This window comes from Hermetia illucens, chromosome 1 (assembly GCF_905115235.1).
Source record: "Hermetia illucens chromosome 1, iHerIll2.2.curated.20191125, whole genome shotgun sequence".
Lineage (NCBI taxonomy): Eukaryota > Metazoa > Arthropoda > Insecta > Diptera > Stratiomyidae > Hermetia > Hermetia illucens.
The window spans coordinates 109,568,557-109,580,727 of record NC_051849.1 but is presented as its reverse complement, the minus strand read 5'-3'; the positions used below and the strand labels follow the sequence as shown (position 1 = coordinate 109,580,727).

Here is a 12,171-nt window from a genome sequence, read left to right as displayed (position 1 = left end):
GCTCATTAGGAAATGCCGACAGTAGTGAAGCGTATGAAATTCCCAACGTTCCTCCAGAAGAACATCAGCAAAGACGGGCTGATGCAACTAGAAAAACTACTAGATTGCATCTCCTTCTACAGGTAAGGAAAACAGAACACTGTTAGCGCCAAAAGGATCGCAGATAGCCCACTGCAAAATGAACTGGGTAAAAAGCGGAAAGAGGAAGACCCGCCTGAACGAAACTTTTTCCAAATAGTTTGGAGGGTGTAAAAAAAGAAGGCAACCAAGGACAAAGGAAAAAAACTGGCTACGCCGCCTGAGACAAGGAGGCTTCAAACCGAAAACCAATAGCAGAAAAGACGAGAAAACGAAACGTTGGCTTTGCTCATTAAGCCGACGGAAGGCAAGACATTTACAGAAATCCTCAGTGAAAGCCGTTACAAGATGAAACCCGAAGGCAATGGAGCAGAGGCGTCTTCCATACAGAAAGCGAAGGGAGCCGGAGTCCTCAGTTGAACCAGGCTCAAAGACGAGTTCTTCACTGCCTCAGAAAAGATATCGAAATGGAAGAAGCAAGGTATCACTTCTGTGAAGGTTCGGGACCAAAAACTCGCTGTGGTGGAAGTCCCCGAGCAATATGCGAGAAAACTCAGGACCATTATTAGGCCCATTGTACTATCCCCGTAAGTTGCCTATTCAATGGCTTCCCGCCTACGGTGTTCGCAGGCTTTAGCGAATCCTGAGAACATTCTCAAGAGGCAGAGAGTGTGCAGATTCTTCATTGAAGAAAACCTTGCCAAGGTGTCTTCGTCTGAGATCTGAGGATGGCGGGCAGCTGCATAAAAAGTGCAGGGCCGTCGCCTCCTCCTCCTCACATTGGCTGCACACAGCCGAAACCACTGGTCTGGACTATAAACACATGTCACCAACTTGCAAGGAGCCTGACAGGAAGACAGCATGTCGCTGATGCAGTCAGGTAGGTCACCAAGCAAAGACTTGCCTCGAAAGCGATAGAGCCATTTTTTGCAAGGATCCTGGCGCATCTGGTGAAGCTGATCTAATGCTAATCAGCGAGAAATTCCGGAAGAAGAACTCGGCGTCATGGCATCTCGATATATCCGCTGCCGCTCTTATCAGGGTTCGGAACGGCGTTCGACTTCGTGGTCTTACCCAAGGACGAGGAAAATGGCTTAGTCTGGACTCGGTGTTCAGGAATAACGTTTTTTAGCATTTACCTGACGCAGAATGAGACGATACCGGACTTTTGAAACCAGCTTGATGCTCTGGAAGACGCAGTTTGAAACACGGAGGAGCGAATGCTGGTAGGAGGTAACTTGAATGCTAACACCCTTGAATGGGGCATGGCGCTGCCAGACTAGAAGTAGAACTAGAACTGGGCTCGTAGTTTACACCGGATTCCCGACAACTTTCCGTCGCCCAGGCTGTAAAGTAATCATCCTTGATATAACTTTTGCGTCGGGAATCCCTGGCACCATCGGGGGACGAGTGGCGAGTCCTAGAAAACTTCTCGGTGACTAGTGCATCAGTGCACCGCAATCGGCATGCACCAACCCGGCGCTCCCCCTGTGTATGGAACATCGCGAGAGTGGACATCAGAAAATTCGTCGAAGTTTTTGGGGGTGACAGCGCTGAAGTTCGCATTATCGTAAATTCAGTGATGAACCTGATAGCGATAGCCTTCTATGTACTAAGGACGGCAAACATTTTCGACCAACGGAAGGAGCGTCATAACCTCCGCTGTTTGGCACAACGTTTACACGCCCGCAAGGAAGCGTGCACCGAAAAGACAGAGTATTGATTAACATAATGGAGGCTCCGCCGTGCTATAATTAAACGCAAAGCTCGCGGCGGACAGAATCCAACCAACAAGGTAAATTAATACTCGTGGGTTATTAACTTGTCACCCGGCCCGCTTTTCACAATAAAAGAGCTCGAGGAAGCAATTCTCTGCATGAAAAACGAGAATCCGTCAGGCCCGTTTACGAACTGGTGTTTTGCCAAAGGCCACAATTGCTGCTCGGGGCGTCATTACTCCTTATCGCCGGAAGGTAGCGACACTCGGGCTAATCAGCAAAGGAAAAGGAGACCCTGAACTACGCTGGCTGAAGCGGTCCACCCTGGGAGTGATTTATCCCCAAGGAAATTCAGGTTCAGAGCAAGGAGATCCACGGTCGATACTGATGTGGAGGTCGGGGATGCCGTTCATTGAGCCGAAGCACACAGCCGCCGATCTCGATGGATAGTCCTCCTCATAACGCTTGATATACCAAGCAAATTAGAAAACTCACTCCACGTTCCAAGCTATCTAAGGGATTATCTGGAATATCGCTCTCTGCTCTAAAAGACGCCAGAGGGTCAGAGCAGGATGGAGATCACGCCGGGAGTGGCACAGGAATCCATCCCAGGGCGACATGTCAGAAGAGCAGGGGCAAACGAGGCTTGACATATTGCTGCGATGGGTAAGCGGATTGATGGGTGCTCATGAGTTCAGTCTTGCGCTGGAAAAAAAACCGAAGTAGTCATTTTAACCAGAAAGAGAATCCTTACGTTGCGTCCGATATCGATTGGCGAGTTGACTAAAAAGTCAAAATCAGCTGTTAAATACCTTGGTTTGATGCTCGACTTAAAGATGACCTTCTTAGAGCAAATCAGACCAATAACGGATACGGCTCCAGCTGGAGTCCCGGCCTTTAATCGGCTAATTGCGAATGCTGAGGGTCCTATATCCACGAGCAGACGTCTTTGCATCGTAAGCGCCTTGGCCAAGTACTGAGACGGGGAATTTTGCGAGTGGCATCTACGTCCCGCACTGTCTCAGAACAGGCCGCGATGGCGATCACGGGAGTGAATCCCGTTGCCCTCCTCGCAAAAGAACGTAATGCTGTCTACAGCTGCAAAGGCGAAGATTTACCAGAATTGATTGCCCGTGATGAACGTCAACCCGCACTTACCGAGTGGCGGCTCATCGATAATTTAGATGCGTGGCTGCATGGTGATTGGTTACTACCTTACCCAGCTTTTAAATGGGCATGGAGGTTTTCAATCTTACCTGCACAAAATTGCGAAGTACGATCTCCTGATTGCGTGTTCTGCAATGGAGTGGTCGACGACGCCGAACACACCTTTCGTCAGTAGCTTTATGCAGATACAGGGGAGCTCTCTCCAGGCAACATTTTCACAGAGTTGCTGAGGAGCTCTAGTAGATGGAGTCATGTTGGTATTATGTTCGGGCTATTCTTGTTGGGAAGAAGACTGAACTCTACCCAAGGAGAGACCAGATCGCAAGGGGTCTCCTGAACTAATAACCCCGATCCCCTCTCCCCTACCGTTGGTGAAAGGAATTCAAATGAGAGGGCCGGCCCGAGATAAAGTATCAAACGGTTCCAGGCTAGCTCCCTGATGATAGGAAGGTGATAATCCGACGGTGTACTGTTGTACATTCACCTAACGAACTCACAAAAAGAAAAGAATAACACGGGATATCTGTGAAAACAAGTACACCCTCCTTTCGCATGTATGGGGAGCCCCCCTTAAAATTGAACACAAAATGGCGCTACTCGCTGCATGTAAAGAGACACACAGACCACATGTTTTCATTAAATTTTGTAACAATCGGTTCAGCCGTTTCTGAGTAAATCAGGTGTGGCAGACAGACATTGAACCGATTTTAACAAGGTTTTTTGTTTACACAAAATCTTAAAAAGAAGGTCAGCATTGCCCTCGTCTGTAGTTATTACCATGATTTGATTCAGATGCTCATTCACAGTTGAGACGATTGGTACTTGACATTCAGGCACGATCCGTCTGCCACCAGTGAGATTTGAATTGCGACATTCTGCTACAACCACCTAGTGCTCTAACCGCTAAGCCAGCCATGCAAGCACTTACATATACTTACATGGAAAACCCAAATAAATATACAACTGATGACAAACTCACCGAACTAAAGGCCGAAACACAACAGTTGAATGACTCCGTGCATGCGGAGTGCAAGAGCTGTCAAATGAAGCTCATTATACGGACTTGTATGAAGCAATACACAAGCCCGATGTGCAATGCAGTATTTAAAAATCTTCAGAAAATTCAACTTTTGCGATGTGTGTAATAGTTTGTTGACACTACACGTTACTTGCAATATGGCGTCGCTTCTCGTTATTGTTCAATGTAATTAATTTGAATGGATTCGTTTTGAGAAGTACGGAAGGTACTATTTGCGTTGCATGTGCTAATTATTAATGTCACTTGCATTAGTCCCATCGCTTCCATTCATAAAAGTTGAATTTAGTCGGAGGTAAGTACACTCTTAGTGGCATTTAATTGTATGAATTTCATAACATAAAATGTAGGAAGATGCATGCATATTCTGTCATCAGAACGAACCTTGCCGATGTGGAAGGAACTTTGCCGTCCTGAAATCTTCATTGTATATTGAAACTGCGCGCGGTCCGCAACTTTTCTCGTCCGGATTCCGCACGCATCGTAATGTGTTCCCCGCTTAAGCAATACGGAAATGGCGATACAATGGCAAACCTAGAAAATAGTTGTGGTCTTCAGTAGCTAAGAACCATGCGCAGACGCACTCCAATTTCAGCAATTTTCTCAAGAAGTACAAATGATATACGTAATAATATACTTATTACGTATATCAGTTGTTGCTTTTGATAATTGAACTCCTTTCAATTAGCAATCGGCATCACCATTCAAGTTATATCAAAAATTAACAAGCCGGAAACCGATACTTCCGCGCTTCAGGTACAGAAAGTTTTGTGTATTTCCTATGTGAGAATATTTCGCAAAATTGCATTGATAAATAGCAGGTATGTCGCAGCAAGTATGTCATGTCATAATATATTAATTTATTCCCTATAACGTGAATCACACGAAAACTTTGACCTTCTATAGCTGTCAAGGATAATTTTGTACGTAATTGCTATGTACATACATATATCCCCACTTGGGCATTCAAACTCTTTAATATAGAAACCCAGGGCATGCAAGTAAAACCCTCTACTTGAAACATCAAGCCTTCCGTAATCGCAATCCTCACACATTCTCAACCTTCCTACGACTTACACGCACTATTGCCGTGGATCCGCATCACTAGATTGCGTAGCGTTCAATAACTCCTATGGAAACATTTTATTCAGACTAAATTACACAGCTTTATTGCACAACCAGTTGCACAACAATTGAGTCAATTTGAGGCATATTTGTAACTGATCTGTTAACAAGTATTCTAACTAAATATTCACCCTACTGTTCCACAATTTTGGTTTCCTTGCTAGTTGCCATTATTAAAATGAAGCTACACATATTTTCGGCACAATGTGATGATATGAAGCTTCATATTGTGATCTATGTTTCTACAAAATTATGTGGTCCTAGGATGAACTTAAGGAAGCCTCTCCAGTAAAAGTCGAAAATATAGTTTCCTTCTTCTTCTCGCGTCGGCTCGCGTCAATCGAATGCGCTATATTTCTATGTCGTAGGTTTGATCTGGGCCAAGTCGTGAAGCTTTCAAATTATCAACCCGCGTATCGAAAGCAATGGTAAGCAACCAAAAAGCCGGCTAAAACAATGGTGGCTTGATACGCTGGATGGGGATTTAAAGGTCTCGAGATTACATCCTGATCAGGCATTTGATAAAATAAAATGACGAAACCGATCACCACGAGCCGACCCCGCTTGTGAACTGAAGGCTGAAGAAGAAGAAAACGATGTGAGGAGCGACGAGTGCACGACAGCTCCGTGGAATATAGCTAAAAATTCCATTGCCCTCTATTTCCTAGAAAGCGATTTAAATAAATCACTTGATGGAAAGCCCTGTGTTGATAATGGTCAACCTCATACCCTTCACACTCTGAGTTTAATATCATTAGCAAATGCCAACAATTTAACCAACTTCAAATATAAACAAGTCGGAATACCGGAAGCTGGCGCTTCGGGTATAAAGGTTTTGTGTACATCTTATCTAAGAAATTTCGATGGACACTTTTCTATCCGTATACAGCTACAAAACTACGAGACATACGTACATATTATAGCCGTAGATGCTACGTTCACCCTAAACAAACAAACTGCCTATTTTCGAATACTGTACACATATAGGCACGTATATAGATTGATCGTACCCATATTTCCGATTTACTTCTTATATCTATCTGAATTAGGCACTACCCGCAAAGTCCATTAGCACGCATATACTATATACTTACATACACACATGCCCCGTTGGAATAATTGATATTCATATACAAATGATTAAAAAACTAAAATAAAATAATTCTTTTCCACCCAATTCATAGGAACTTACTTCGTTGTGATATTGACGAATTGATATGTGATGATAACGTCATGCAGGTTGTAGAGTACACGAAATTCACAAAAAATTGTAAAGTTTTACCCCTTATAACTTTGTTAATAATAGTTCAATTTTCTTCAAACTTCACCAAATTATGCATTGTGTTCTTTGTTATACGCATCCCAAATTTTGTACTTCTGGGATGAACATAAGGGGGGTGCCGGGTAAATTTCAAAAAAGTGGATATATACTATTATTAACTTTGTTTGTGCAGGTATCGGAACCGGATATATTTTGAGGCCTAGATTTCGTAGAGATGCACTACTGCGATTTTTTTCAGATTTTTCGACTGGATAGGTTCTGAGAACGAGACCTGTTACACTTTTTGGGGGTCATATTTTGAGCCCTCACTCCCCTATATTTCACCCAATATCAAATATTGAACCAGTTTCGAAAAGTACTTAATTGAGACCTCTCATTTGATATGCCATATGGCTACATTCTGGGAAAAAAAAATTTTCACCCTCCTTTCACATGTATGGGGAGCCCCCCTTAAACTTAACACAAAATGGCGTCAGTCGCTGCATGTAAAGGGAACGGTAGATCACATACTACTACCAATTTTCGTGACAATCGGTCTAGCCGTTTCCGAATAAATCGGCTGTGACAGACAGACAGACAGACAGACGGACAGACAGACATCGAATCGATTCTAATAAGGTTTTGTTTCACACAAAACCTTAAAAAGGGCTAGGGAGAATTAGATTCTTCTTGGATGGAATTTTAATATTTCACTCGAATTTCAATTATTCTCGTTAATTATGACGTTCGCATCTTATTTGTATGGCTTAGGATGCTGTTAATTAGCACGAAATTGATAAGTTTGAACTTCTATAGCTTTGAGACTAATAGTTGGATTTTCATGGAACTTGGCATGTGTATGCACGAGACTGTCCTCTATGCTGGTGCAAAATTTAGTATACCTAGGATAAACTTAAGGGGAGTTTTTTAGTCAATTTCTAAAAGTTGATAATATACTGTTAGTAAATTTATTTGAGCAAATACTCGAGGATTATATGTCACGTAAGTGTTTTACACGAAAGCTTAAAAACGGGCTGCAGATAATTTTTCATAAATGCGACTTTAATATTTCACGCGAATGTCAATTATTCCGGGTAATTATCACGTCAGCATCTGATTTGCATGGCTTTGGAAGCGGTAAGTTCGCGCATAATTGCTAAGTTTGAACTGCTCTAACTTTGGCGTTAATTGCCAGATTTCCACGAAATTTAGCAAGCATATACGAAATATTGTCCCCTATGCTGGTCAATTCGGAAGTCCTAGGATGAATTTAAGGGGTGTTTTTCACTAACTTTCTAAAAAGTATTAATATACTATTAGTAAGTTTATTTGAGCAGATATCGGAATGGGACATATTTTGAGGCCTAGATTTCATCTAGATGCACCATTCTGATTTCTTTCGGATTTTTAGTTTGGGTAGTTTCCGAAAATGAGTCCTGTCTCACTTCAAGTGCGTACATTTTGGCTCCTTACTCACGCACTTTGCAATTTATGCCAAAACTAATGTTAGTTTCGGAAAGTACAAATCGGGACCTTTCATCTGATTGTTGAATCCCCCCTTTGCATGTATGGGGAGCCCCCCTTTAAACTCCACCTAAATTTATGCCACTCGCTGTACGCATGGAATTTCATAACTCCCATCTGTCCACCAAATTTCGTTCGGATCCGTTTAGCCGTTTTGGAGAAAAATGCGTGTGACAGACAGACAGACAGACAGACCGACACTAAATCGATTTTAATAAGGTTTTCTTTTACACAAAACCTTAAAAACAGATGTAAATGGCTGTGAAAAAGCACATTGGGAAACTAAAATTAGTGTTTTGTTGTGTACTGAATACTTTTTGAGTAATATTACACAAAACTTTGTATAATTCGGGAATAAACCAAATTCGTTGCGATATTACTTAATAAGTTTTGTAAATTTACTGCAGTTTCAGTGTGTTCAATGTTGGGGTGATTTTGCAAACCTTTTCGTGTAGAATCACACTAGAATGTAACCATCGTGTACTGTTTGCATTAAGCCATTGTTTGTGACTTGACGGACGGGCGGACGTAATCGCTAAATCGTGGCTCATTTTTGAGTGCCTAGCGCTCAATAGTGGGGAGTTAGAGTTTATTAAACAGTCCCACTTCGAATGAATATTTTTAGAGATATATGAAAGGTTGACATGAGAGTACAAATAGTTAAATACTTCACATCGATAGTTACTATCCCAGCAGGGTACATTACCGTGAAGACATTTATCACGATAATGTGCCAAGCGATAGCAACGATCGATGTAGAGTGTTTAACTCTAGCTCCTTGTACTCCATATATCTCTAAAAAACCTGCATTCGAAGTTTAATGAATATTCTCATATTGGATAAAAGCGTCTGCCTATCGCACTGACTCTGAACCAGCTGCGATGGTGTTTCCGGGAGTGATTTCCGTTGCCTTTCTTGCTAGAAAGCGTAGGGTCATATATAAGCGGAAGGGTGCTCGTGGAAAACGGCAACGTTCACTAAATGAATGAAACTCTCTTGGTAAAAGAAGAAATAAGGCAGATGGACTGCACGGCTCATTGGCAGCTTACAAAAGTGCGTGGTTGGATCGAAAGCATGGTGAGATTGACTGTTTTTGTACCCAGCTTCGAAGTAGGCACGAAGGTTTTCAGTCTTGCCTGCACAATATTGAGAAGGCACGATGTCCTGAATGCGTGTTTTGTAATGGGGTTGTGATGTACCGAAAGTCGTAGTTCAAATCAGTGGGGTTTGTATCATGACATGGCGTCGGATACCAGTCCACTCAGCTGTGCATGAGTACTTGAGTCAAATCAGCGTAATAATCTCAGACGAGTGTAATGCTGACCACATTGCCTAATACAGGGTACTGTAATCCTATAGTGTACTGTTACGGCCTTGAATAAAGTGTTCTAACACACTTCAGGGCCTTGATCCAATTGAATTGACACGCCGGTGATTGTTATTATTAAGAGGGTTGTGGACGACGTCGATAACACCTTTATTTCTTGCGGAAGGTGGGATGGAATTTGTCAGTAACTTTATCGAACCTTAGTAAAAGTTGCTTTCCTATCGTTTAACCTCTTATTATTTTGGTTCATCAATCATTCTATAATTAAATATACTCTTCCATGCATATAATATCTATTAAGGGAAAGTGATGATTTCAGAAAATAATTATTTAAGTATATTTTCAGTCTCCTGAAGATACATCGCCGCATCTATGAAGCGAATCTGGCCCTTCATTACTTTGCGTCAACACATTGGGAATTTATAAATAATAAATTTGTTGAACTCGATGCAAAAGTTCCGTCTGCGGATGTGTGAGTATCAAGTCGCATTAGAAATAACTCAGAAATTGTAATATTCTTTTAAATTTATCCAGACGAGAGTTTTCCTTCTTATACCTTAAAGATCTTGACATCAAGGATTATTTCTATAAGGCGTTGGTGGGAGCCCGAAAATTTTTGCTGAAGGAGTCAGACGATAACATTGAATATGCTCGCAGAAAGTTCTGGACAATCTACTACATTGACAAAGTTCTTCGAATCATAGTTGGCGTATGTTTGATACGATCCGTTTTTAGAACTCTCGGTGTTTGGAATTACATTGGTCCCTACTTGCAAAAATAATAGTTTCTAATATTTACTATTTTTGTGCGTCCTGAAAACAATAGGGGTGAAAGTTGCATTATTAAATCTCAAGAAAGTCTGGGTCTCTTTTCATCAAGGAACCACGGAGACGCTGGTATCTGCAATAGAATAAAGTAATTTCTTCCATCCGTAGCTTAAAATATTATTTCTTTTAATTTTAATAAACGTTTTACCTCAAGACATGCATTTTTAACTTAATTTCAATTGATTCGTACATTTTTGTTCGCTCGGAAAATGTAAAATTCGCCCTGAAAAAAAATTATTCGCAGAGCTAATAAATAGTTTATCTGGAGAGCAAAAGTCTATTCATAGGAGGTGAATCTCCAAAATAAAAGCAAGCCGAAAACTAACCTTCCAATTTAAGGCCGAAACAATTCCGCAGATGCGCTTTGCACACCCAGTTTCTATGAAAATCAACAACCTTCCTGTAACTTACAGGCTTTAAGTGCGTAGCCATGCAACCATGCGGCAAGTTATAAACAGCTGAGAGGAAATTGACAGAGTGATATTTTAATGTCTTATTATTTATAGTAATTCCTGCCTTCTATATAATCGTTTGGAAGTAGAGATGCGCGAAAATAAGATAGCACATCCCATTTTCAAAAAAGTGATATTACGATGAAATATGCTTCATACTGGAATCTATATTACTACAAATTTTTATAACTCTAGGACAAAACTTAAGGAGGGGCTTTTACTCAATTTCCCCCAAAATATACAATATACTGTTATTAACTTAATTTGGGAAGATGTCGATATGGAAACTATGTTCAGGCCTGGACGCCGTATAGAGGCACCTTCATGATTTTTTTCAGATTTTTCAATCAGATAGTTTCTGAAAATGGGCCCGTAAAGAAATCAGTCACTTTCGTCAAAACTAAGTCCGACGTCGAAAAGTACAAATCAAGACCTTTCATTTGATATCCAACATGACTATATTTGGTGAAAAAATATTGTATATACCCATTCTGTATATATGAGGATCCCGCCCCCTCCCCCTTAATTTCATCTTTCTTACTACATGCCTGGGCGTTCACAGTTCTCACCTTCTCACCAGATTTTGTGTCAATCGGATAGCCGTTTCTGAGAAAAGCGCTTGTGACAGACAGACAGTTTTGCAAACAAAACCTTAAAAAAGTCGGACAACCTAAGGTCATTACTAGTATTTCTCGCTAAAGGAATATGCCTATTCTTTTGCATTGCTCTACATTGTGTAAATAGAAACAGAATAAATAATTATGAATATCATAAGCCTGAGCATTTGGTTGACGGTAGAGGATAAGCAATCACTTATTGCCGATGTTTATTATGGCTTAGTGAAGCATATGCTTATTAAGATTTTGTGTAAAACAAAACATTATTAAATCGCTTCAATATCTCTCTGTCTATCTCTCAGAGCCGATTTACTAGAAAATTGCTGAACCGATTGTCACGAAATTTGGTGAGAAGGTGTGATCTGCGAATCGCTTCACATATAACAAGTGGCGCCATGTTGCGTGCTGGTCAGCATTGTACTCGCCCGAGATTATTACCCTGATTTGACTCAAATCCTCATTCACAGCTGAATCGACTTGTATCCAGTCACGATAACAAACCCCTCAGCCACCAGTGAGATTTTAACTGCGACCTTCCGCTATGACAGCCCAGTGCTCTAACCACTTCAGCCATCCGGACACATAGGCGATAATATACGCACAGAGTGTACGGAGTAAAGTGGTAATGGTTGAAGATGCCTTAGATCAATTTGGATGGATGTTTATTTAAGATAAGCACAATACTTGGCTGCCAACAAAGATTATTTCAGCTTACGAAAACTGTTTCTCTCTCACCACAGGATCAAAGCTCTTACTGTACTGTATGATCTTGCCATTTCTTATGTATTCCTTGGAGACTTGGGTTCTTAGCAAGAAAAATTGCGAACTCTTAGCAGCGTTCGAAAGAAAAATCTTGCGAAGATTTTTTGGCCCCTACATGAGGATGGACGATTCCATGGCCTACATAATGACGAAATCTATGACCGATAATACGACCGTCTGGTTGCGCATAAAATCTGGCTCAACAGGTTCCGGTGGGCGGGTCACTTATTCCATTTGGATGTGGACAATCCTCCCCGGAAAATCGTTGAGGGCAGAA

General features: G+C 41.4%; 1 protein-coding gene across 1 annotated transcript in view; it reads left to right on the top strand.

Annotated features, from left to right (window-relative positions):
- The window catches only part of LOC119646980 (putative fatty acyl-CoA reductase CG5065), a 49,386-nt gene extending 39,290 nt beyond the window's left edge, over positions 1-10,096 (top strand). The window contains exons 11-12 of the mRNA XM_038047690.1: positions 9,583-9,708; positions 9,771-10,096. Coding sequence (XP_037903618.1) covers positions 9,583-9,708; positions 9,771-10,017 — 373 coding nt within the window. The 3' untranslated portion in view covers positions 10,018-10,096. The remainder of the gene's footprint in view (positions 1-9,582; positions 9,709-9,770) is intronic.
- Positions 10,097-12,171: the final 2,075 nt, after the last annotated feature.